Source organism: Melozone crissalis, unplaced genomic scaffold (genome assembly GCF_028551555.1).
Source record: "Melozone crissalis strain CALT ecotype California unplaced genomic scaffold, PUWL_Pcris_2 ptg000063l_1, whole genome shotgun sequence".
In the NCBI taxonomy this organism is placed as follows: domain Eukaryota; kingdom Metazoa; phylum Chordata; class Aves; order Passeriformes; family Passerellidae; genus Melozone; species Melozone crissalis.
This window is the reverse complement of record NW_026535841.1, coordinates 3,733,917-3,760,033: the sequence shown is the minus strand read 5'-3', so window position 1 is coordinate 3,760,033 and position 26,117 is coordinate 3,733,917. Positions and strand designations below refer to the sequence as shown.

The 26,117-nt window shown below is 42.4% G+C and overlaps 2 protein-coding genes across 4 annotated transcripts in view; both read right to left on the bottom strand.

Moving 5' to 3' along the window:
• CABIN1 (calcineurin binding protein 1) overlaps positions 1-19,796 on the bottom strand; it is a 116,053-nt gene extending 96,257 nt beyond the window's left edge. For 2 of the 3 annotated variants that reach the window (XM_054288938.1, XM_054288940.1), the window contains exons 1-20: positions 19,714-19,796; positions 18,648-18,785; positions 17,497-17,561; positions 16,961-17,053; positions 16,557-16,670; positions 16,275-16,409; positions 15,447-15,627; positions 14,554-14,683; positions 13,757-13,906; positions 12,096-12,388; positions 11,386-11,554; positions 10,819-10,955; positions 10,224-10,441; positions 8,748-8,826; positions 8,326-8,513; positions 6,547-6,696; positions 5,827-6,021; positions 4,565-4,801; positions 2,861-3,014; positions 2,517-2,632 (exon numbers count right to left, since the gene is read on the bottom strand). In XM_054288938.1, coding sequence (XP_054144913.1) covers positions 2,517-2,632; positions 2,861-3,014; positions 4,565-4,801; positions 5,827-6,021; positions 6,547-6,696; positions 8,326-8,513; positions 8,748-8,826; positions 10,224-10,441; positions 10,819-10,955; positions 11,386-11,554; positions 12,096-12,388; positions 13,757-13,906; positions 14,554-14,683; positions 15,447-15,627; positions 16,275-16,409; positions 16,557-16,670; positions 16,961-17,053; positions 17,497-17,499 — 2,742 coding nt within the window. In that variant the 5' untranslated portion in view covers positions 17,500-17,561; positions 18,648-18,785; positions 19,714-19,796. The remainder of the gene's footprint in view (positions 1-2,516; positions 2,633-2,860; positions 3,015-4,564; positions 4,802-5,826; positions 6,022-6,546; positions 6,697-8,325; positions 8,514-8,747; positions 8,827-10,223; positions 10,442-10,818; positions 10,956-11,385; positions 11,555-12,095; positions 12,389-13,756; positions 13,907-14,553; positions 14,684-15,446; positions 15,628-16,274; positions 16,410-16,556; positions 16,671-16,960; positions 17,054-17,496; positions 17,562-18,647; positions 18,786-19,713) is intronic. The other variant, XM_054288939.1, reaches the window with a different exon arrangement.
• A 3,798-nt stretch (positions 19,797-23,594) lies between these two features.
• On the bottom strand, positions 23,595-25,771 carry LOC128945254 (D-dopachrome decarboxylase-like). The gene is made up of 3 exons (XM_054288960.1): positions 25,621-25,771; positions 25,350-25,525; positions 23,595-24,596 (listed from the first exon to the last, which is right to left on the bottom strand). Exons 1-3 carry the CDS (start codon positions 25,726-25,728, stop codon positions 24,524-24,526), a joined length of 357 nt encoding a protein of 118 aa, XP_054144935.1. The 5' UTR covers positions 25,729-25,771; the 3' UTR covers positions 23,595-24,523.
• Between the last annotated feature and the right edge of the window lie 346 nt (positions 25,772-26,117).

Below are 26,117 nucleotides of genomic sequence, written 5' to 3'. Positions count from 1 at the left end.
TCTGGAATCACAGCAGAGTCATTCACACTGAGTCCCAGCAGACACCTTATTGCCAGCACTTTCCCTGTATGAATTTGTGATCAACATTTGAAATTTACAGAAAGGGCAGCTAAATAAGCTGAAGAAAAACAGTGAGCATCAGAGGATACTGTAACAAAAGCCTTCAATTCCTACTGCTACAAACAAAAGCACATCTAACAGCAGTAACAGAATTCTCACTTGAACAGCATTCAAAACAATCTCCTTTGTTATTATTCAACTTTCCAGTTCTTGGCAGAAATCCAGAATTGTTCCTAATAATTCAGACTATTGCTAAAGGCCTTAATTAATATTAACACCTTCTCTTGCACAGCACATTCATCCACAAGCAATATAAGGACCTTGAGCAGACAGTTCACCTACAGAAGGTGACCATTTAACACTAATCTATGAAACACACTGTCCACATTCTTGAGGCTTCCTTTCTCTTCAAATAATTAATCCCATTTTATCTTTGTCTTTCCCTATCCTTCCAACACCCTCTTGTCTCTGAAAACTCTGAGAACTGAATCCTTGTGTTTAATAACACTATACTATATTTTAGTTTAAGAAGCTGGCAATTCTGTCAGTGAAAATGGAGCATTTTGTTTAAAGCAGCTGATGATATTTGCAAAGATCTCACTGCAAATATAAATACAGCCAGCTGTCAGTCATCTGTCCTTTGCCCAGGTTCCCAGCCCACACTCTGTGGGTACAGCACATTTTTCAGGCACAATTCAGACTCATCACTTCAGGGCACGACATGAGCCTGGGAACAGCCCATCTATTTCCATGAACCACAGGGCCTGAGCTAATAAACCCTCTGGAGCCCCTGCAGGGCCAGCTCAGGTGCATCAGCATTATGGTCCTAACACCAGGGAGGCTGAAGAGAGCAGAACACAGAGATAATCTGATAGTTCCAGCCTGAATCAGCCTCAGTTCAAACCCTGCTCATTCTGACTCCTGCAGAACCCCTCAGGCTCTCTGTGCCATCCTTCCCAGCTGTCTAAATTACTGTCCTGGACATGCCACTGCTCAAATGCAGAGGTACATGGGCTCTGGCACTGAGCTGTGCCTAATAAGCTCCAGGGAGTGCTGAGAAGGGAAATTAGGAGATTCCTGAGTAGCTCTATGCAGAACTAATCATGATTTTCTCTTGGCTGAAGGTAATAAACCTCAGTGAAGTCAAGCTGAATCTGCAAAGTGCCACTGAAATGTCCCTGTAGAAGGCCCAGTGGATGCCATGGCATCACATTATCTGGGATCTGCCAGCAGCCAGGCTGTCCCAGGCTGTCAGTGCTCTCAGCTTTCTGAGCCAAGAGAAAATCAGCAAACAAATAGAAATATTCTATTTAACCAGGGGAAATTTCTTTTCTGGTGTAACAATGAGACCTCGAGGAATAATCTTAAAAAGGTCAACCATGAATGGGTAAGTCCTTTCATCTAATAATGCTACAGTATTAGTGCCCAGACACCCATTCCTGCATGAGATGAGATGCAACACACCCATCTGAACAACAGAACAAAGAACAGCCTTAACACACAGGAAAATGGAGGGACAAAGTACTTCTTCATTCTCATCATTGTTTAACATGAACTCTAGATGTACATTTTAAATAATATTTAGTTAATAACATGAAAACAATAGAGGAAAAAAAAGCTATTTTTTTCAGATTGTGGTATAAAATCAAGGTAGATACAAATTTATCAACCACAGAACAATTAAATGCATCACAGCTTCAGAGCAAATCCAGGTAACACTGGAGCAATCAGAAGCATTCCAGTTGTGTAACTGAGGACAGATGATGAGCTGCAAATCTTTACTCTTATGGTTTGGAAGAAACAAACAACCAAGCTGTTCAAAACTGAATTTTCTTGGCTGAAAGTTTAAATATGTTCTTTTTACAAGATAAACAGTATTTATGTACACTGAAATGTGCAAACCCTACCTAACACTTGACAAATTCAGTCCTGTGAAGTGAGCAACTTATTTAGAACCACTGAGACAAGATGAATATGGAATCCCACTGTGTTATTTTAGCAGCAATTTTAAAGATGTGACACAACAGGTTTTTTTAGCTCCTGAATGATGTGCAGTACTATCCAACTGCTTGGTTTTCCCTACTTCCCTTTCAAATCCCATGAACAAAATAAAACACTACTGCAAGAAGCAAAACAAAGGAGAAAAAAGAGAAGAAAACAATTCTTCCTCTCAGTGAGGCAAGTCCAGAGAACAATGGGGAGTATGATAGAAGCAGACCAACAGAAAAGGGTCTGGAATAACAAGCCTTTGCTATTCAGATTAAACTGACTGAAACTTTCATATGTTTGTCTGGGAGAACTTGGAAAGTGGATTTAAAAGTGTATATCTAACATGAAGATAAGGCAGTAAACAATCTAACTTTGAACTTTGTTTCCTGCTTTGGGATGTGGCTTGGCCAGATGATTTTCAGAGATCAATCAGAATCAATCTCAGTTATTCCACAATTTCTACTTACATAAAACTTGAGCAGAGCACCATCTGAATTGCAACACCAGGATCTTCTTCCCAAATACTCATGAGCTGTGTTCAGCAGCATAAGTGAAGAAGGCAACATAGGGGTATCAGGACTCACTGGAAGAAAGAAATTGGTAAATACTAAAGTAGCACAGAACTGAGTTAAATCTGAGTCAATGCTTCAAGTGGCAAACAGCTTCCTCTGGTGGAAAGTGATGCTTGCAAAGCCCTCTCCTCCCTTCAGCCAGCAAGGTAAGACAACAAACAAGTATTTTATTACTTATATTCCTGAGCTGGATGGTAAAGAGCTCAGGTGCAATATGTAAAAGTGAAGAAATAATCCACCTTCTTCTCCCTGGTTCTGCTGCTGCTGGCAGCAAAGGGATCGAAAAGCATCTTCCTCATGCTGGATGATCCTGTGCAGGATAATCCATGGCAGCACTGAGGACACATAGGGCTCCTTTGGTTCCTCCTGGACAGCCATGCTGCAGTCTATGATCTAATAAAGAAACACACATTATACAAAGTGATGTAAACACAGGCTGGGTGTGAATCCTTCCCAAATAACCCAAAGTTGGCAGCACATTTTACCCCAAGGAAATAATCTAAAGTTGAGTCTCAGCTTCTCACAAGTGGCTGTGAAAATGCTAGAGGTAAATCAATCAATAGGGGAAGGGTAGTAGTTATTTGCCCTACTCTGACTTTCCTCTTGCAGCCTCATTTTCCACCTAGATGTGTCTCTGTTAACATGCTATATGAGCAATTCATAGTAAGTAAATACACAGCATCAATTCTTAGCATTACTACACCTCATTATTGTACAAGAAATTTCCCTACAACCCAGATACAGAGAAACTTACAAAAATTCCTGAATTCTAGAACAGGTCTTACAAAAACTGTTAAAGACCAACTAGAACCATTAAAGATGCTACATAAATGATGTGCCTGAACAATCCGTTCTCCAGAATTCCATTACATTCCATAAAACTTACAACTTTATACAATAAGAGTAAAGTAGTAGTGAAGGGTCCTTGGCTTTTACAGAAGTAAATGGAGATTTGAAAATTGCAAGCACATTGAATTCTGACATTAACTAGACCTGCTTCTCAATAGAACTGCCATTTGTAAGTTTGCCATTTGTTACCTGGACTGAAAATGCTTGTTCAGTTTTGAGGTTTAAAGTACCTTCAGTAAAAGGCTAAAATTAGCTGTATTCATAATTCTAGAAGAAATTCACATTTCACTTTTCCCCTGCCATGTTCAGATCACCCTCTGTTTTTACTAGAAAAAACAGCACTTGCAAGCAATTCTACCATGCCTGTAAGGCTTATGGGGCCTTCCCCTCCAGCCTGAAGCACTTACAGGCAAGATCAGAACTTACAAGCTACATCCAGGCAGCTCAACCAATCTTCACATTATCACCATTTCAAATAGCCCAAAATCTCAGTGTTGGGTTATCTTACCACCATATTTGATTGTTTAAGGCAGCTCAACCACTCTTCACATTATTACCATTTCAAATAGCCTAAAACCCCAGTGTTGGGTTATCTTAACACCATATTTGATTGGCTGAGCTGCCTATAACAATCTTCACATTATTACTACTTCAAATAGCCTAAAACCCCAGTGTTGGGCTATCTCACCACCATATTTTGTTTGTTTTAGGCAGCTTGGTAGTGGATCTAGCTGCTGGTAGTGGATCTAGCACAGGTGTGTGCTCAGTGCAGCTCTATCACACTGCAGACTATGGCAATGCTCACACAAAATGGTGATACCAGCTTCCCAAAAATGTAACCAAAGCCATCACTAGGAGTGGGTGGGAATTCACCCAGCAGCTGCAGCATGCCCTGAGTCCTGCAGCATGCCCTGAGTCCTGCAGCAGGCCCTGAGTCCTGCAGCAGGCCCTGAGTCCTGCAGCATGCCCTGAATCCTGCAGCAGGCCCTGAGTCCTGCAGCAGGCCCTGAGTCCTGCAGCAGGCCCTGAGTCCTGCAGCAGGCCCTGAGTGCTGCAGCACACAGCACATCTCCTGGTGCCAGGCCATGCCTTACCTGGATCAGGTTGTTTGTTAATCGAACCAGGCTGGGTGTGACAGAGGAGTCTTTCAGGATGCTGTTAACTGAGGATAATGAAGTGTCTATTCCTGTCAGCAGCTGTGTTACCGTAGCAACCCACTCCTCTTTAGCAGAGGCTGCTGTCATGTTAATCATCTGCTGAATTGCTTCATTCAAGGCAACATCTGAGCATTCAAAGCATTGCTTGTAGTCTTTCAGTTTGAGCAGGGAGTCCTAGGGAATGTAAATATGAAAAAGATCTCTTATAACAATGAAGAGTTTATTTTAAACATGAATGCACAGCAGGGCAAAGCAAAACACTATACTCAGTTAATGTGATTACTTCAATGAAATGAAGCAACAACTTTAAATGCAACATTAAAAGGACAATAGGAGGTGCATGGATCTTGGATGACAAATACACAAGTAGGATCTACATACAAAAAAATCTTCACATCTTTCTGCTTTAATAAAAGATGCAAGGAAAGAAAATAGGAAAGGGATGGCTGTAGGTCTGTAATTCTAATGATCTACAGCTGAATAAAGCCCTTACAAGAAACAGGGTTTGGATCTTTATGATCTTGTGCTACCATTTTATCACTTCATAAACAACAAAGTGGCAACTCTAAGGCCCAGTGTAACAGCAACTTCTGCTTCTTTCTACTCTAAAGAGGTTGGGTCACCAGATGGAAAATGTAGGACTTGGCTCAGGCCAGTTAAAAACCCATCAGTCTTTTTTTGTGCAAACATTTTTTCCCCAGAAAAACCTAATATACTCAGCTGAGCTGAGCTCATTAATACACTTATTAAACACTTATTTTTACAGTGTCAAATGGTCTAACTCTACAGCAATTATACTGCATGTATCAACAGTTTCTCATTCATGCAGGAGTCTTTACAGCATAAAAATCATTCATAAGCAAGATAACCAAGTTTCAGAATGGTTCTAAGTCACCATACAGTCAACAGCAGCATGAATTCATCCATAAAATAACTCAGGAAACTCGAGTTTCTGTTCATTCCATGAAGGCCTCAACATCTTGCATCTTTAGCCACATTCTCAGTCAGCAAAAGCTGCCACATTGCTAATGATGATGACAAAGCTGTGATCTTCACAGCATTTACAGGTTTGGTTCCATGTTTGGCTTTGTAAATAAGACTCATAACTGTTAACATCCACTCCAGAAATCCTTCCATCCTGTTTCAGGAATAAGTTTTAATTCCTTACTGAAACAGATTTTGTAAGAAACAAAGCAAACCTGGAGGAGAAGCAGCTGAGCCGGTCTCTCAGGTATGGATGTGACAAACTCCAGGTGTTTGGCTCTGCCATAGCCATTGAAGCACAAGGTTGGCCTGAGCAGATGCACCACAGCATTGTAGTCCCCTGCCTCATAGAGTCGCTGGATCTCTTCCAAAGACTGGCATCTCTCCAGAGATTTTAGGTTCTTTTCAATCTGCAAACATCACAGATGATACAATTTTAACCACAGATGATATAATCCTAACTTTTGTTTTCACATATATTTCACTACTGACACTTCTCAAGGAGAGGAGAGGAGAGGAGAAGGTTCTGGGAAGGTTCCGGGAAGGTTCCGGGAAGGGAAGGGGAAAAGAAAAGAGAAAAAAGAAAAAAGAAAAAAGAAAAAAGAAAAAAGAGAAAAGAAAAGAAAAGAAAAGAAAAGAAAAGAAAAGAAAAGAAAAGAGAAAAGAGAAAAGAGAGAAGAGCACTGTTTCAATAATTTACTGCTGCTTTAATGTTTTTATTTTGCATAAAATCAATCTAAAGATGTACAGGACCAACAGATACAAAAACTGTAATTTTTGTAGCCTTGACAAAATATTCAAGCTACCAAACCCTCACTCTGAGATGGAGCAAACTTCCATCACAAAAGAATTGGTTCATGGGTGACATTTGAAACTGGGAGAGATGGAGTGTGAGGGATGGAACAGGGAACACACATCTGCAAATGAGCTCTTACCTCCTCTAAGGACACCACAGAATCCACGTGCAGGTTGGGCAGGCGGATCACGGTGCTGCTCTCACTGCCAGCCTCAGCCTGGCTGCTGCTGGAGCTCTGCAGCATCTCAGTGCAGATATCATAGTTCTCAAGTGCCTGTTCCATGTCTCCCTATGGAAACAGGACACAGGAAAACAATCAACCAAAAAAATCCTACAGTTCTCACTGCAGAAAGTCTCGAAAACTTGTAGAAAATGTTTAAATTCAATGCAGGCACTGCCAGTGTGATTACTGCATGTCCTCAAAAATTATAAAATAAATTCAACTGAATAGCTCAAATTAAAGCAAAAATATTTAAAAATATTTTACCAATTATTTCAATAATGGATAAAACAAATCAGAAAAATGGAATTCAGCCTGCATAAATTTGTAAGAATGGTCTGGAGTGCTAAAATCCCTTTTCTTTAAAAAGGCAGAAGAGTAAACCAGCAGAAATAACTCCTCAATTTGTGCAAATTAAAACACTGAGCAAAGAAACATTCATATATTCTGCAAAGTGAATGAACTCTACTTGCTCTGTGCAAAGTAAGTACTGAAATTGAGATGTCAGGGAGGCATGCACAGGCAAAATACAACTCTGAATATCACAAGGAAAAAAGTGCCAGTAGTTGTACAGGAACTCTCATTTTTCCTAAATAACTTTATTGGAAAGGAATCCTTAGATGCAGGGAAAAAAAGGGGGAAGGAATAAGTTAGTTCACACTTATGAAACTGACTCACACAACTAGTTGACAACAGATTTAAACATAATTATTGCATTAAAAAACCTTCTTTGATGTCCTGGGGAAGCAACACTTAGAGAGGAAGAAAAAGACTGGGATCAAATAACATTTCTTTCAAATTATTCCCTTAGTGATAGGCTTAAAAACCTCTACTTCAAAATTTGCATATTAAATTAAAAGTCTTCAAAAGCAGAACCATGCCACCTTGAAAAAGCAGAGGGAACAGTAAAAAAAAACAGAGCCTGTTTCAGTTCAAATCTGAATTTTGGTGTTCCTGAGACTTTGATAGTGTCCATGAATCCAAGCCCTCAAAAATCTTATGTTCTGCAGCTCCACAATACAATTCCAAGTAACTTTAGTACAAATATTTTCTTTTAAGCTGAGTACAAGTTCATTTAAACAAAGACATATATTAAACATATCTGAATATTTGCTGAGCATGTGAGACCTCCTACTTCATTTCCACCTCAACCTTCAGGGGAAGTTAATTATATTTAGAAGCAAAATGAAATCACTATGTTTTAAGCTGATTTTATCCACATGCCTAAAAAGAGTTGAGATTCCTGAATCAGCTGCATCTGAACAATATTTGTAGGGGGATAGAATATAAGAAAATAAAGATAGTCTAGAAAGTAATCTTAGCCCTAAGGAGCTGCAGCTGGGTCAGTTATCAAAGATTAGGAACAGACCTGACTTTACCAGGCCACAGCTGTAAGCAATGAGAAGAAGAGTGCAATAAAGGAGTGTGGTGGCTCTTTTTGAAAAAAGAGGGTAGCCTTGATGTTAATATTCAAACTACCAAACCCTCACTTCTTCACAAAGTAGCCAGCTGGAGTCACTTGGTTACTTTGTGAAGAAGAAAGAGTCAGTGCTCTGAGGTGATGCCCATGAGAAACACCAAGAAGGTTTGGAATTTTTGTGATAAGGACACAACAGCATGGAACCCCTGTGATAAAATGATAACATATTGACTGAATTTGGGACAAGCTGTGCTTGTTACACCAAAAGCAAACCCCACCTGCAGTGCCAGGAACCGAGCCTTGAGCCAATAGACTCGAGTGACAAACTCCATCCAGCCTTCCTCAAACAAATCTCTCTGTGAGGATGCAAAGGACAGCTGCAGCAGGTCTCCCAAAAAATGGGTTCCTGGGAAGTCAGGACCAAACTTGCCATTCACAGAGGCAGCAGGACAATTTCTTGGAGAAACTGCAAGTCAATGAATTGCATTTTATGATTAAATTACTGGCATCCCATGGAAAGAGTCCCACAGAACAGAATTTCAAAGGTCTGATCTACCTGAAGGTAAACAATTGATAAAGCATAAAACACAGATCTGGAAGATATTAAGAGAAAATAGCTCAAAAATCCAGTGAATTCCTGGAAACATTTCTTCATACACCCCCAGTGTTTTTAGAGTTTGAAGAAAATTTAAGTTCTCACCTGTAGAACTCTTCCCTTTTGTCAGTAGCCACTGATCTAATTGCAGCTCCATGCAAGAAAGGCTCATTATCATCATATCCTTCAGAAAAAGTAAGGAGATATCAAAAGAGTATTCACAGCAAGAAATACATTAAAAGAAGCATAAATTTAAAAAAAAAAAAAACACTAAATTTGCAATTTACTTCAAAGAAAGCCTTCATCTTGTCCTCTTGGGATTTCTATTCCCAAGCTATAACTACTTCTTCTGCCTGAGGTGTACAGCAACTGACAAATCAACAGGTACAAAGGCAAACAATACTCAGAACCATTAAAAAAGAAAAATCTCAGTTCATGGAAGAAGGTCAGAACAGCATTGCCTGATGTTAGAAAAAAATGTCATCCTTACTTTTTAACTTGGCTGAAATAAAACTATATCAAATTGCCAAATCATGCCAAAAGCATGATTCCAGAATATAGCAGTAGCACTGACATTTGAAAAATAAGACAAAATTTAAGAAAAGTAAACAGTTATGCAGTAATAATGAGAGCCAAGGGAATACATTTATAAATATATTTACATTTCTTTAAAAAAAGGGCACGTATATGTGAAATATATACATAAATAAGTCACAGGATGTATAAAAATTTAACATCTGCTACATAGAGGCACTTTTGTTGGTTTTGCAAATGACATCAATGGAACACAGCAATTTCCATAATTAATATTTCATTTGCAAAGAAGTAAAAACACTTGATCTGAAAAAATATTTCCAACTGAAGTCATACCAAAGGCAAATAACTTTCCAAATGAATACAGACTGCTAACATTAAAAAGATAACATAGGCTGGCTCAGTGGCCAAGAATTATCAGAACTGGTTTTATAATACAGGAAATATCATCTTCTATTATTAGGGTGGTTTAACAATAATGTAAAGATCTTATTATTTTTTCTATTTGCTTTCAGGAAATTCCAGATTTATAAAGGTAATAAAATGGTGATGCTGAGGAGGTGGTTTTGGTTTGTTTTGTTGTTTGGGTTTTTTACTGTAAATTTCAGGTATCTAAAAACTGCAGAGTATTTACTGTACTTAAAGCAGCAATGCTGACCCTCAATCAGGCAGTGAGAACAGAGCAGCTTCTGTTCTGACCTGATGACAAAACAAAACTGTGTCATATCAGAAAAAAAGGGAGGGGGGGAGGAAAAATGAAAGAGCAATAACAGAATAAAGAGGTAAAATATATCTGTGCCTATTCCATCTCTGTGGGTGTATGTGTGCATAAACACACATTACACACAGGTCAGAGTTGCCTGTGGCACCACCCAGGTGTGCTCAGCCCAGAACAGCTCCAGGAGCTGCAGTGCACCCAAGTTTGGGACAGGTACTGGGACAAGCAGAGCTGAGCCAAACCTGTGTCTGCTGGATCTCACTGGGTACTTTGGGCACCCTGACATCAGGACAACAGCAAATATGGAATGAAGAAAGGTGCTGCATTACCTTGATGTGTTGATTGCTTGAGTCCCTCAGGAGTGGGTTGGGGAGGCTGCTGCTGTGCTTCCTCCAGCTGTTATAGATGCTGAGCACCACCTCACACAAGCCAGGAGGCCACTTCACCAGGAACTTCTGGCTGATGACTTTCAGGTATCTCATCATCAGCTCCAAGATCCCACCATTGTTCAGGTTATCCAGCAGGAATTCATGAACATCCTGCTTTTCTAGAAAGCAGATAAACACAATGGCCTACATCTAAGGTTGAGGCAGATCATAACTTGAAACAATTAAGTTTTAACAGTGTTTTGGGCACTTCTATCACAGCAGTTCTGCACTGCACATGTGCAGAATTCAGTTACTGCATTCCAATGTGTTTAAATGGAAATTCTACACAACTGGGTTCCTGCACACAGTGATTGAGCAACTCCCCAAGACTTAAAAAATTAGTAGCAACTGAGACACTTCTATACTATAAAATAATAATTTTTTAAAAAGCATATACTTCCATATCTTCCAGGCATGACAAGAAAATACAGAAAATAAAGCACACAATACAGCAAAACCAACAAAGAATGAGCAGAGGATATAAGGCAATCCCTACCAGACTCCATAAATGTTGTAGAATCAAATGACATTCTGTGTGGTCCAACATGCTGAAAATTCTCCTCTTTGATCTCTGATTGCACCTCATAGTTATTGAAAGGGTCCTCTTCCTCCTCAGGGTCCAATTTCCTTAATCTGTGTGAAAGGGGGGCAAGAACCACAATAGCAACAAAGTCCTCATTCTTTCTTTCATTACTAGGTGAAATCTAAATATGAAACACTGTGCAAATGTTAACAGTGAGAATATATTACTGAAACAAATTCAGAGATTTGCATCCGGTTCCTTTCATCCAAATCAAGATTACTTTATCTTACCCATTTTGATATGTGCATTGTCCACTAATTCACTTTAACAATAGTAAAAGCTTTTTTATTTTTCAATTTTTATTCAGCAATTTTTACTAAAAGCAGTATTGTTACATTAATCAGAAGATAATGCACTGCATCTGCTGCAAAAAAACCCCATGAGACTGGTAGTTTTAAGGTTGGGGGGTATCAATTAAACAAGATCCCAAACAGCTTCACCTCTGATCATCTTATAATGAAAGTTTTTGCAGTACAGTACCTGGAAGGAAGGAACTTCACCAACAGCTCTTGAAAGTCAACCTTCTCCTCTTTCTTACACTTGGTGTTCCGAACTCTGGCAGATCTCCTTTTGGCTGTTTCTCCACTGTCTTCTGTAATTCTTCTTCTCTTCACTCCTTTCTTAGATTTATCACCTGCAGATATGTCACCTAAAAACATAATGAAAAAAACCTCAAAACCTGACAGGTTAAATTGACAAATAAAAAGTGAGTAATCTTTTTTATTTTTAAAAACATAATTACACAGCAGCACTTGAGATTCATTGGTTTCCTTCTGAAGACAGTGCCAAAAAAAATCTTGTACAGATTTCAAATAAATATAGCTGACAGCTTGGTCTTCTCAGCTTCTTAAAGTGACACACGAGCAGAAAAATAACACAGTCATCTTTTTGTAAAGCAGCTCATTCATTCTAAGGAGCTCCCAGAATGAAAAGTTTGATATGCATCACTGCTGGAATGGAGTCACAATTTTTCTCATCTTAAAGACTGAAAAACTGAAGTGTGGAGTAACAGCACAAAACCAGAAAAGGTCAGGTACTCCTTCACTTTCTCTATCAGGTGTTACACACATGCTGAGAAGGTTCTGACTCCACCAATGTGCAGGTGAAAGACAGCATGTCCCAAAGAATTCTGAAGTGGTTTTTATACCCAGATAAGTAGAAAAGGTATCTTGAATCTTAGACTGAAGTACCTTGCTCACCTACAGCAGCTCCTGGCTCCAGTGAACTCTGGCTGTGACTTGGGAAGTTGGGTGTGGTTGGGGTGTAAGGTAACACAGGATCTGGCACTGTCACCACTGGATTAGTGCTGACAGGAGTTGGCTGAATAACACTGACAGGAGCAGAGGTGGGAGAAAGCATCAAATGTTGAACTGGGTCTCTGTACTCTGAGAGATCAATTCTCTTTCCCAGACTGGGGCGAGGAGGATCACACGTTGTGAGGTGCTGATACATGGCAAGCAAGGCTTCTCCCAAACACTTCCACCTGCAAGGGAAACACAACAGCATCACAATGTCTTCACTTCTTATCACATTATTTTCTATATTATGTTTACAAACCTAACAGCATTCAACATTGTTTTTTCACTAACAGCTCAGAGATAGCAAGAGCAGCTTCTCAGTGGAACAACCATACACATCTGAGTGTCAGAAACCTGTCCCATCACTCAAAAAATGTCTCTAAAAACACAAGGTCCATGCAGTAGTTGCTGAAGAAATCACTCTATACCAAAAGCTAAAAAAAAAGTAGTGTCAAAGAAAATTTTCAGGTTCTGCATTCAGTCAACAGCACTAAAAGAACTCATCCCTATTCACAAGTATGAACAATTTCTCTGCAATATGAACTACATGCAGAGTCCATTAATATTCCAGAAAAATGTGTGCAATACAAAAACCAAACCCCAATCCTTTATGCCTTAATAAAGACATACATAACAACTTACTAGGATCCTTATATCTTCCTGAAAATAAAGAATTGCAAATTTTTTCTGAGTTTTCATTATTCCAGTAGTAGAAACAATTTTTAAAAATTAAAGTTGCTTTGAAATTCACATACAAACTAGTCATATATGAAAAATAGTCAAATATGAAATCCAGTACTGTGTTGGAATAGCTGCCAAATCATTCTCAGACACCAGATTTGTTTTTTACATCACTGGTGTAAAATTATAAGTTGAAAACTAATAGCTGTGGGGTTGATGCTAAAACCATAAGCACACCAAACCAACCTATAAGCTAGTAAGAAAACACTGAGGGAGTTGTGTGGAAGCGAAGGGAGACGACCCATCCTCTGATCAGCATCGAACCCCGATTTATTGATCCACCAGGCACATTTTATAACAGTGTTAATTAAGTTCATACATATTGCAAAACCCGAGCTCATCATAGGTTACAGATTAAACATCAACCCCTCCTTTTGTTTTCAATATCTGTGGTTTGTTATTGAAACCAAGATTTGTTTTCTCACCCTGATATGAGTGGTTCTCAAGGCCTCCATGTTTGTCACTTTTGCTTTCCCATAACTTATCCAAGGACAAGATATTTACTTGTTATTAAAAAACAACCTGAGAACTTCTGCTGTTTACATAAATGTGCCTGAGAACCTTGTTGTTTACAGAAACAGCCTTTGAGAATTTGCTCCTCACAGCTGCCTTTTACTTTTCCATCAGCTGTATATGATTATGGCATGTCTGAACAAAACTCTATAAGCCATTTCTGAGCAAAATTCTCCAACAGAGTTGGCTTGTTTTAACAAGGAAAAAAAAAGGTGTTTTGAAGAAATCTAAAGCACAACACAGTGTCAGAATATGTACTTCAGAGGATCTTTTTGAAAAGAGAAAATACCAAGACGTACGTGAAGAAGGGAATTGGCTGCACCAGCCTGAGGTCTGGCTCCCTGTCACGCACCAGCAGCGCCTGTCTCTTCTTACGGAGCTCCAGCGCCTCATTTATGATCCTCCCTGCTTCAGCTGCACTCACATTCACATTATGGATAGACATGTCACTAAGAAATAACAAAAAATGGAGATTAGTGAAAGTTTTTGTTTGCTGGGTTGTTTTATTAAAGCCTGGAGGGGATTTATTTAATACCATCACATAATGTAACAAAAGCAGCATTAAAAGAAGCATTCACATAACATCATGTTACCAACTTGATGGCACACTTATAGATGTGTCAACCACCAGAAATCTTTATTCTGAATGATCAGTTAACTTCGACACATCCTGTAAATTTTATGGGCCTCTATTTTCCCACTTTCCTCCTACCCACTCCTACTATAAAATCCATACAGGAAGAAAAGGGGAGTTTTTGGTGAGGTTTTCTTGGGGGGTGAGAGTTGTTTTGGTTATTGGTTTGTTTTAATTAGGAAAACTAAAGTGTATGCTGCACGGATCAGGAACTAATTAGTAAAACAAAGGCAGATGATTACAAGAGATCTAGCAATGAAAATAAATGAGCAGCAACAAATTGATTCTTTTCTCCTTTCTACCTCCCTCCAAAAGGAATTCCTGAAGAACATTCTGTCAGGAGCACCAACACATTGTTATTCAGAAGGAAAGTCAGCAAGGTAAAAACACAAGATCTGAGCAACCCCAAACCCAAAATTTACACTCCAAAGGCAGTATATACTCTAATAAGACAACACTCACCATTTGAGGAACATCCTTAAGGAATCTTTCTGGAGGCAAGGCTGCTCCTCAAAGATCTTCTCCTTCAGAACCAATCCTTTGCTATACAGACAATCTTTTTCCAGAGCTTTGCAGATAAAGTACAAACATGCTGACAGAGAAAAAAAAATGAATGGTCAATGGCTGCTTTGGTTCATTCAAAGCTCCCATTTCTGGGCCTCACACACACCACTGAATTCCACCCAAATGTGACATTTACATTAATTAGTCCAATTGCTTTGTAAGGTGTCAAATAATAACATGCATACAGTTAAAATAGCCTATTGTGTCTTCCTAGGTATCCAGACAAAAAATGTAATTAATTTTGTTTAAACAATGTTTGCAGTACATCTTTCACTTACTTTCAAAGCTGTTCTGGCACAGAAGAAATTAGAACCATAAAACAGAAACACAATTATTCACCATTTTTATGTTATCAAATGTCTTAACTGCAGATTCCATTAGTGAAGCAAGCAGTGTATCCACTGCTGTAACTACAATTAATCCTTCCAGGCTATGAATGAGACTGTAGATTTATACCCAAACCCTAGAGTTATGCAGCAGGAAATTACTAGAAAGCCAAAACCAACATAGGTGGAAAGGCAGAGGAACAGTGTACAGGGAACTTCCTGCAGAGGCTCTGATCTGTGAGACCACAGACATTTTTTTTTAGGGCAACCAAAAATAAATAATAAAACTTCTCTAAACCATCATGCTTTATAATTCAGTAAAATCTCTATCATGGAGTAGCAGTCTCTATCAAACCCTGCTGCATTGCTTAAGCAAGACACACTTCAACCTATAGATTTCATTGTAACAATTTTTTCTGGTATGTAAAATCACATACTGAGATGCTTTTCATGCACTGTACTCACTTGTGTAGTCACTGAGTGTATACAAAATTGTGATAAGGTGATCCAAACATGGCCAGTGGTCAGGATTGCACCTGAGCCCTTCCTCAAAAGCGTGACGAGCCAAGGGCAGGCGGATCAGCTTTATCGCCACACGACCGATTTTATACCAGAGATTCACATCAGTGGAGTCCAGCATTACAGCCTGGAAATACAACAAACAAAATCATCCACGTTTCAGACATGCAAACCCACCTTGCTGCAGGACTGGCACTGCTTTAGTTTGCAGCAGGACCACAACTGCTTTGGTGGACTATTACAGCGACCTGATCAAGGTCTCCAGGGTGAGAGAAGGATGAGAATCTTGTTTGATGATGAGAAGGCTGGATTTATTGATATATGATATATATAATACATTATAACTATACTAAAAAGAATAAGGAGAGAAGTTTCAGAGGCTGCTAAGAAAAGAATAGAATAGAAAGAATCTACAACAAAGTTCTGTGTCCAGGGAATCTTTCTCCGAGCTTGCTCCTGTGATTGGCCCTTAATGGTACACATGGAACATGAACCAATCACAGGTGCATCCTATTGCATTCCACAGCAGCTGATAATCATTGTTTACATTCTTCTTCTGGGGCCTTTGCTTCCCAGAAGATGCACAAATCCCAAAGAAAGGATTTCTGTGAAAAAATGTCTGCGACAGTGGACCAATTTTATCCCATATAGCATCAGAAAAAATACAGTATTCAACCGTACACTGACATGATGTATGCTGGATGTGTCTGTCTGTATTTTATAAAGTTTTTACAAACATTAAGGCTCCAGTGTCTAATTTCAGCTGCACTGTACCTCCAGATAGAACTCCATGGCTGTCTCTAAGTCATCCCGCTGTGCTGCCAGTTGTGCCAGGTTTTTATAGGTGGAGTATTTTAACATCAAACCTGGGTGCTTCAGCCCTTCTTTCTCATCACCAGAAAGAACTGCCTAGTGAAATGAAAAAATAAATGCAATGTGGGCATTAGGAATCGGACAAGTAACAAGTACTGACATTTCTAGTTAGCCAGTTAGAAGTGAAGTAAGACAAAATTCAGCAAACAGTTTCTAGAGTGTCATTGTCCCAAGGTCACTGACCTCTCTCAGAAGACGAATCTCAAGTAGCTCATGATAAGCTTTAGCAGACTCCTCAAATCTGTCATGTTTCTGAAGGTCCAGAGCTTTGTGGTACAAAGCAAAAGCTTCTGCTTCCTGTGATTGAAATAATTAGAATGTATTTATTAAGAAAACTTTATTAAATATATTTATTATGTATTTCAGTGGTTTCACACTTTCAATACTTTGAAAGTGTGAAACCACAGCAGAACATTTGTGTTACTGTCCTAAAATAACTCGGGTGAAGTTTTAGTTACTCTATCAAGACATAGAGTAACTAAACTTTTATAAGAACAAAAATATCATGGTTGAACAAATCCCTACAACTAGAGGACAAAACTCCCATCAAGACAAAACTTCATTAAGACAGCTGTGGAATGACTCACCTGAGCTTCCTTGGTCTGTGTTTTATGGCTTTTGAAGGTGCCTTCATAGTCATCCTCCACTGTGGAGCTCGCGTTCAGCGCTGCAATGCGGATCTGGAACGGCAATTGAGACATCACAAGAAATGTGAGAAATGTGGCACCTACAGATGTCCCAGTGTCCTTTGAAAACTGGATTTTTCTCTTTTTCTTAATTAACTGGTACACAAACAATACTGAGAGATCTCTACACAAAGTTACAAGAGCAGTCATTAATTTAATCATCCCTAATTGCAAATAAACAAATATCAAAACCACTTCCCATCCAAAATCAGCTGAAAAAACCAAATTTCAAGTGTCTTGCAAGCAAGAGCTTTCCTAAATAGCCATATGCATTACAGTGATTTTTTTTTCCAAATTCTTAAATTTACCAATAACTACAATCACTCTGAAAACAAATTTCTCATTATGGCAATTTATTCTTAGTCCCAGGGAAAGAGGAAAATTCTCAATTTTATTTCTACCAAAACACCTCAAAAGCCATCTCAAAAAACCCTTACCATGTTCACAACTATTCACAATGTCTTTCTCCAGGAATAGAAGGAAGAGTCTATCACAAACAGGCCTGGAAAGCACACAGGATTAGAATATTTATTCTGTTCACCAAAAAAACATTCAGAAGTAAAAGACAATACTTTACAGGAATACTTTAATAACCAATTAACCACCACCCCATGCTAAGAGATAGCCCAACAACTGAGGAACAATGATTCCACTGAGGAATAATTTTCATTACTGCCACCCCTGCTAGAACAGAACCTGTGTTTGTCCCACAGCTGTTCTGAGTATCCTGACCAACCTCTACAGACCAGCCCCAATGCAAAAACAAGTTATAGCTACTGCAGACACACTTACATCTACTAGATGGGTGCAAACAAAAGAAATGGAACTTTTACTAACTAGCAGTTCTTCATTCTGAAAAAGGACACTCATACTTCCAGTCCTTTTTACCACTGATAAAAAGTTTGAAAAGGTAAATACACTTTTATAACCTGTAAGTAATTTTTCTTTCTAAGTAAGCCCATAATTTATATTCAATTAACTGCTTGAAACATCATATTAGTAAAGGCAAAAAATATGAAAGAGCTCTGTGCTGCTTTATAGAAAACCTTCACTGCTACATGATAAAACATTCCCAACAACTCAAACAAGAAGATGACATATGCAAGACAGGCTAAAAACAGTCTTTAATATATATTAATAGAAGAGTAAATCCAGAATTAACCACAGCAGGAAGCAGTGGGAGTTTTGAACTCTAAGCTGAATTAACTCATACATCATCATGATGAGTTCTGCATGTGGAGAAAATAAAGCCTGACAGGAATTTCACTCATTCAGCAATGAGCATTTGCTGGCCCGTGCACCACTGGCTCTCCCTGCCTGTGGTTAAATCAGACTGACAACTGCACAGCAATAAAGCATTTTTCTCTTTAAAGTCACCAGATAAACATTAATAAAACTTCAAATCTTCTTCAGGACAAGCTCCTTGTCTATTTTCACATGAAGAAAATACATGCAGAGATATTAATGGTTACTTTCAGATAGACTGAGAGTTACACATTTGGACCGGGTGTAGATGCTTGTGACATTTAAGTAACTCAGTCTGTATGATCCCAAATCAATTACATGTTTAAGTTGTAAATCCACTTACAAAAATGCCTGTATTCAGTAATATGCCGAAGTCTTTTGCTGAATCCAAATAACCTTGCTCAAGGTGGCAGAGGAAGGCAACAGCAGAGATTACAGTCAAGGCTTTACATCCGAGGCTGGACTCTTGGGGAAACTGCAACTGCAGAAAACGTGGGAAAACAATTTCAGTTCCACTTATTATTTATACTGGAAGCTTGTAACAGGCAGGAACTTAGTGACAACCACACTCCTGCCTGGCTGAAAGCACAGAACCAAACAGGACTGAGGTGCTGCTGGCAAACAGGGGCAGGTGTTGCCCCACACAGCTTTGGCACGGTGTGATTTCATTCTGGTTTAAACCAGGCACTGCACATGGCTGCACAACTGAGGGAGGGAGTTACAGCAGTGCCACAGCACTTCTAAACCGAGTGTGTCACTATGAGCACTCCAGAGGAACAAAGCTACATGAGACAAGCAGGCAAAAAATAACTCCTCTCTCATATTAAGTACAAACCAGTTTGAATTTCTTCAGATACAAGAGTGTCTCAGCTATAAATCTGTGGCTACAACAGGTGTGCACATCCTCAAAAGCAATAGGACTTTTGCCTTCAAAACCTTCCCTCCTTTAACCTTAGCAGTTTAGAATTTAAGCAAATATTTCCAATGTCAGCTCTTGCTCCCAGAACTTGTGTTCGCAACTTCCAAGTAAGAAACAAAAGGAGTGACTTGGGCTTTCCCAGCTTTTGTTGCTCCTGCTACACTGGGGATCCATGCATTACAGTTACACGTTTAATAACACTTGAGTTTTGTTCTGGGTTTCTTTCTTTAACATTGCAAAGCTCCGCCTCGCTTCAGCACAGCCGTTCTGACGGAACACGATCACTTTCCGCACAGAGCCCAGGGACGCTGCTCTCGCCGCTGGTCCGGAGGGCGGCACACGGGGCCGGGAGCCCCCGTTCGCCTCCGCCCGCGGCCCCGCGGAGTGACCGGCACGGCCGAGGCCGCCCAGGCCGGGCTCTCGCCACCCTCACGGGGCAGGGCCCGAACGCCGCTGCCCCTGCGCGGGGCCGGGCGGACGGGACACTCACCTCGCGGAGCGGCCCCTGGCATGCCGGCGCTGCTCCCGGGGGGTTCCCGGGGTGTTCCCGGCGCGGCTCCCTCAGGCTCCCGCCGCTCCCCCGGGAGCCGCGCTCCGCCCGTTTCCACCGCAACCGCCTCCGGAGCCGCGGCGCCAACAACGCAGCGCCGCATTGGCCGGGCCGCCCTGCCGCAGCCAGCCAATGGCAGCGCCGCGCACTGGGGGGCGCTCGGCGGTGTCTGAGGGCGCTCGGTGGCGGCTGAGGGAGCCCCGGGCTCGGAGTCCCAGTCCCGGCACCGGCACCGGCACCCCCGTGAAGGTCAGACCACGTCCAGTCCTTCTTTAAACACTTGCAGGGATGGTGATTCCGCCACCTCCCTGGGCAGTGTTAAAAATAGGTTAGGAGCTGTTGTAGAATAGCTTGTAATTGTTAAGTATGTACTATAGTTTTGTTGTTATAGAAGGGGTTAAAAGGGTAGTTATGAGAAATACGGTACTGAGCATACCGTAATACACCTAAGTGAAGTGCACCACTCCCGAGCGAAACGAGCCGGCCTGGGCAGAGCTGTAACGGCCAATCAACCGCCTTAAACCTTCATGCAAATAAAGGATCCAAACGAAATCAATCCGGAGGGACAAAAAAAACAGGATAAAAAGGGGCATCTGACCCAGTGAATCCCAGGTGCTGCTCTGCCTGGAACCTCGGGGCCATCTCTGCTGAGCCGCCCCCTGCTCCATCCTCGGCGGGAACGCTCCCGCTCGGTCCGGGCCCCCTTGTTTTAGGCCTTTCTTTTTATTATAATAAATACTGAAATCACTTGAGTACCGGGAGTCTGGTCTCGTTTTTAACAAGCAGCACGGTCTAATGTCTGAATCAGTTTTTCTGTGGAGCGATTCCCTCCCATATCCAATCTAAACTTCCCCTGGCACAGCTTAAGACTCTGCATCAACACCAAAAGTGCCAGGACAGCAAAGTGCTGCTGACCTTCATCTATGCTGGGCAGCCTGGTGTCTGCCCCTGAAACACTGGGGCCAGCTGTTTTCTTTCCTATGGAAAAGTGTCACCATTCGCTTTCAGGGATCCACCACTGAAATTTGGATACCACCTCCAAGGATTAATACATTCAAGGATTGATCCCACTCAAAAGCTGTCAGGACAGAAAGGTGTTCCTGTGCTCCTGGACAGTCTTGTCTGACCCATCAACACTGGGACCATGAGCATTCCTTGCCAAGGAAAGGCACTGTCACTGTCTTTCAGCAGCCCAGCTCCAAACTGTGGAGATGATCTTCCAAACTGATTCTATCTGGGGATTTCTCACAGAAAAAATCTGAGGGCAGAAAGCAGATCCTTGCCTTTTCAACCCTCCTACACACTAACACGGTACAAACAATGCTGGGCAGAGCTGCTTTCCTTCACAAAGTAAAGCCCTGTCATCCTCTTTTTGCAGCCAACTGCAAAATTTGGATTCCAGCTTCAGAAATGAAGAGCTCTAAAAACTGCTCCTACTCAGCAGGTGATGAGAAGGGCAGATGTTATTCTACTCCAGGAGCTTCAGGTGCAGCTGGTGTGGGGTGTGTGGGCAAAATCCTGAATGTGTGTGGATGCCCTGCCCAGGGGGCTGGAAATCAGCCCAAGGCCGCTGAGTTTCCCTAAAGCCATGGAGCCAGCTGGAGATGGGAACACACTTTGTGTCCCTGGGGTCTGTGGGAAGTGCAGCCCAGCAGCACTTAGACAGCTCTGTGTGGAATGACTTTATAAATAAGGTGTAAGGTGGTTAGATGTCACAGACATTTTTTATGAAAAATCCTCTCCTTAGGATTTTTTCCTCCTGAGAAGCTGAGAGGCCTCAGGAACAAAATGAAAACAATTATTATCTGCTGCTGCGGCATGCAACAGGTGCATCTGGGATTGATCTCATACAGTTGTTTCTAATTCATGGCCAATCACAGTCAGCTGGCTCAGACAGAGTCTGATCCACAAACCTTTGTTATCATTCTTCTTTCTTTTTCTATTCTTAGCCAGCCTTCTGATGAAATCCTTTCCTCTATTCTTTTAGTATAGTTTTAATATAATATATATAATAAAATAATAAATCAGCCTCCTGAAACATGGAGTCAGATCCTTATGTCTTCCCTCATCCTCAGACCCCTGTGAGCATGGTCACAGTCAGACAGCAGTGTCAGAGATAGAGATGTGCCATCCTCAGCCCCACAGAGACCCCAGCACAGCCCAGACAGCCTGGCAAGGCCCCAGCTGTGGGGCAGAACCTCACCTTTCAATACTCCTGCTGCTCCAACACATCACACTCACTGATGAGGGTAAGCTGGTGCTCAAGCCCTGCACTGAATCATCCCTTAGCACCATGAGGAAGAGCCCTCCTCACCTCAAATGGAGCAGTTGTGTTAATGCCCTGCTTTCCACCATGGCACACCAAGCACAGGGCTGCTGTGAGCAGCAGCATCACTGCTGTGTCTGCAGAGTAACTCACAAAGCTCTCGCAACCCTGCAGCACCTTCCTGTCAGTGGTGCCCTGCATCATCCCCAGGGCCTCACTGCTCCTCTCCAGTGTAAACACACAGACAGACTGTCCAAAGTCCAAAGGTTTGGGGCTAGGAAATGGTTACTCACTGCTCAAAATCAGGGCATTGCCTTTCAGTTTGAACATATTTGGGGAGCAGAAATATTTGTTAACCTTAGGAGGTTGAGCCTGGGAAGTTACAGCAGTAAAAGATCAACCATAGGTGGGAGCTGCTAACTCCAGATGTCAGGCAGGCTGCAGCCCTTGGAACAGGGACCAGCTGCATGCAAGGGAAAGGGATTTTATGATGTCATTGCTGAGCCATAGATAAGGGTGGTATATCTGATTTTCTCTAACCTGAGGACTGAAAAACGTTTCCTGCTTTTCTGGTTGATGTGTTCATGCCCTGGGGGGGTTCCAGGGCCCTGCATAACCCCTTTGTAGGGGGGTTATCCTTCTCAAGTCCCAAAGTACTGTCAAACCTACTCCAACATTAGCTCAGTGAAGTAAAAAATAGGCCATTTCTTCAGAGCAACATGAACTTTCCTACATCTTCTTGCTCAACTCTGCAATCCTGGGGAAGCTGTTCCCAGGCACAAGGCCACACTGGGAGCAGCCAAGGGTGAGGAAAGCAGAGCCTGCAGAAGTCCCCAGGGTGGCCAACATGGCCCAAAACCAAGAGAGCTGGAGCTCAGGGCTAAGCAAGGTTTCTCTGAAGGAAACAAAGGCTTTGGCAAGGGGCTGTGGTTGTTACTTCAGGAGGCAGAAGCACCTCCAGGAAATGAACCATCTGCAGATCAGCATTAAAGTGAGGACATTTTCTGCATTTTGGAATATTCACCTCAAGCTGGTGCAAAGCCAGGGCTGTGCACCCCCTTCTCTGCAACCCTGTACTGCTGAGTCAGTTCTCAGGTCACCTACCTGGTTATTGCCTGAGTTTCAACAACTTTAGACTGAAAAGACCTCCTGAGAAAGTGGAAAGACCTGGGCAGGCACAATGTCAGTCTGCAAGCAGTAACACCTACAAACCCCCAGAGCTGGGAGCCAGCAAACTGACACTTATCAAAAGAAGCTTTGTGACAGTTTATTAACCAGACAAGGTGCAGCCCCCCAGCCTGATACACAAATTTGTGTTTGGTATCGTATTCCCATCAGATTTGCCAAACATAGAAGTTATTTATGGTGTACAGGGAACAAACAATTGTTAAATGGTAATTAGAAGATACCTCAGGCCATAAACAAATAAAACTCCCTTTAGAATGATGAAGGAGCACAGAAGCTCCCTTCTTTCTTGTGTTCTCTTGCACTTCCATGTCTGGGATGTGCCCTGAGCTCCCTGACCTCCCCCTGACCAAGTCACAAAGAGAAAGGGAACTGATAAATAATTTTATTAGCAGCAGAAGGCAGAGGCAACATTGTACACAAAAAGTACCCTGGTTTTGTTATAATGAAATGCCCTGTGTAATCTAAAGTGAGGGAGTATATGGGTCCTAAAAACCCAAAACACTTCTCTGCAGGGACACTGAGCCAGAAACATCAGCCACAGATCACAGTGAGATGCTGTTATCATCCCAGAACTCCCCATAACAGCAAGGAAAAGGACTCTGGACAAGCAGTGAATAACAGGAATTAAAGCTGGCAGTAGCAGAAACTTCAAAATGTTTTCTGGTGGCACAGTGCAGGTCTTCAAAACTGACTCTTTCCTCCAGCCACTGCCATCAGCAGACAGACATTGAGCCCTGGAAACTTTGTGAACAAGACAATTTGTGGGAGCAGTCACAGGAGGTGGCAAGGGCAAAGCACAGAGCACAAGATCTGACATGGTTCTTCAATGCCTAAACTTCTCTCCCAATAATCACCCCTCTTCCCAGAAAGGGCTTTTAGGGGAGCCTGAAAAAAGAAAAGAATTTGATTTCCAGGTCATCTTCACTGGCCTGAGACTCTTCTGCTGCCACAGAGAAACAGAAAAAAGGATTTTTTTCTGCCTTGCAAATGATGAGAAAAACTAGATAAACCTCAGAACCTCTCTGGTCCCGAGTAAAGCCAAATGTTCTAGAATTAAACTTTTTACTGCTACAAGCAGCTTTGTCTAGGCCTGAACTTGAAGCAAAGACTTTGAACTATTTCAGTAAAATCAGCTGATTGCCTCAGTCTTGAACTTTGTGTGTACAGGACACAAATACAAAAGTGAATCGAGCTACACAGATTGGATCACAAGAGGAAACAAGCAGACAGACAGACAGAGCTGATCATCTCTGGGTTGCCTTCATCCTGGCATTGCTCCAGCAGCTGCTCCAAGGATCACAGGAATGTCATGACTGTCCTGTTCTTGCCAATCTGCCAGGGCTCCAGAGGGTAAAAGCGGATGACAATCCTTTTGGGTAAAAGAGCAAAAATGTGGACAGGAAACATTATTTTACAATTAAACATTATTGCTGCTCAGTTTGCAACACTGTAGAAAATCTGCACTAGGGTCTGTCTTACAGTTCAGGTTGTTAATTTAACAGCAGGAAACATAAGCTGTGTATGGGTCAGGGTACAAACAGACTTCACCCACACAAACAAAAGCAATTTAAATGTGATACTTGTCCATTTTAGAAGGAGCCACATAGTGCATAATCTTGCCAGGGATTTATCCTGACAGCACCCCAGAGGCAGGGAAGTACTATTATCCCTCTCCTTTGGGGAGATGGGTAAGACAAGCAGAGATGGACATGGCTGACCTTCAGGAACAGCCTTGTTCCAGCACTTGGCAGGTGACACCCTGGCAGGATGAAGCTTTACCAATTCCAGTGGGGTTTTGCACCAGTTTCACCAACTGTAACTACTGATCTCCAGAGAATTGTAGTGCCTAGACTGTTCAACAAGTGCACACCAGTCTAAGGTTTTATCTGGCTCCAAAACACGTCTGGGATTCAGCATCCATGAGCACTTAGTGTTTGTTAGAAATCGTGTCTCGGAATTGTATCACAGCTTAGTCTCCTGGAGGACACGGGAACTGCCACTATCTCCACTGCTCTGAACATCCCCTTTGTCGTGTTCCATGTCCCTGGACCCCACAGACCCGTAGGCCCGATGAGGACGCTCTCGCTGCCCTCTGGCTGAGCCCCCGCCGGGCCGCACTCACCGGTCGGGGCCCAGGCCCAGCTGCGCCGTCAGGACATCGAAGAAGCGGGCGCTGTGCGCCTTGTTCTGCTCCGCCGTGCCCACCACGCCGATGGACGACACCGCCAGCTGGGCACAGGGCTCGGCCGAGCCCGACAGCACCATGGCCAGCCCGCTCCGCACCGTCACGTTCACCCGCTGCCGGGACAGACACGGTTAGTTAGTCACGGTTAGTCAGTCACGGCTAGTTAGCCACCGTCAGCCCCGCCGGCCCCGCTCTCGGCCCCGCTCACCTCCGCCGGTTTGCCCAGGATCTCGGCGGCGGCGGCGCACAGGGTCTGCGCCAGCCCCGGCGGCAGCCGCTCTGCCGGCAGGCTGGTGTCCAACTCCACGAACGGCATGGCGCTGCTCCTGCTGCTGCCCGCGGCCTGCACCGCCTCTGCCCCGGCCGGGTCCCCGTCCCGCCCCCGAAGCCGTCTCTGCCCCGGCCCGGCCCGTGTCCCGCCCCCGGAGCCGCCCCGGCCCGGCCCGTGTCCCGCCCCCGGAGCCGCCCCGGCAGCGCCGCCGAGCGGGGCGGGCTCAGCCCAGGCACCGCCCGCAGCAGCCGCGGAGCGCGTCCGGCCTGTACCCCTCGCTCCTGATAGTGGAACCCTGGAAAAAGTTAAAGATAGAATCTAAAATGTTAGGCTTTGTGCTTTCCCAGATCAACTGCACCTGCGTAAGCAGTATTATAAATTATATAATTGTTAGATGTGATGATTGTTTAGTAATGAAATGTAATTATTATATA

Coding starts and splice junctions, on each gene's coding strand:
- LOC128945254 (XM_054288960.1), bottom strand. CDS start 25,728: ATGCCGTTCGTGGAGTTGGACACCAGCCTGCCGGCAGAGCGGCTGCCG. Junction 25,526..25,620: donor TCCTGGGCAAACCGGCGGAG/GTGAGCGGGGCC, acceptor CTGTCCCGGCAG/CGGGTGAACGTGACGGTGCG. Junction 24,597..25,349: donor CTGGGCCTGGGCCCCGACCG/GTGAGTGCGGCC, acceptor TTTACCCAAAAG/GATTGTCATCCGCTTTTACC.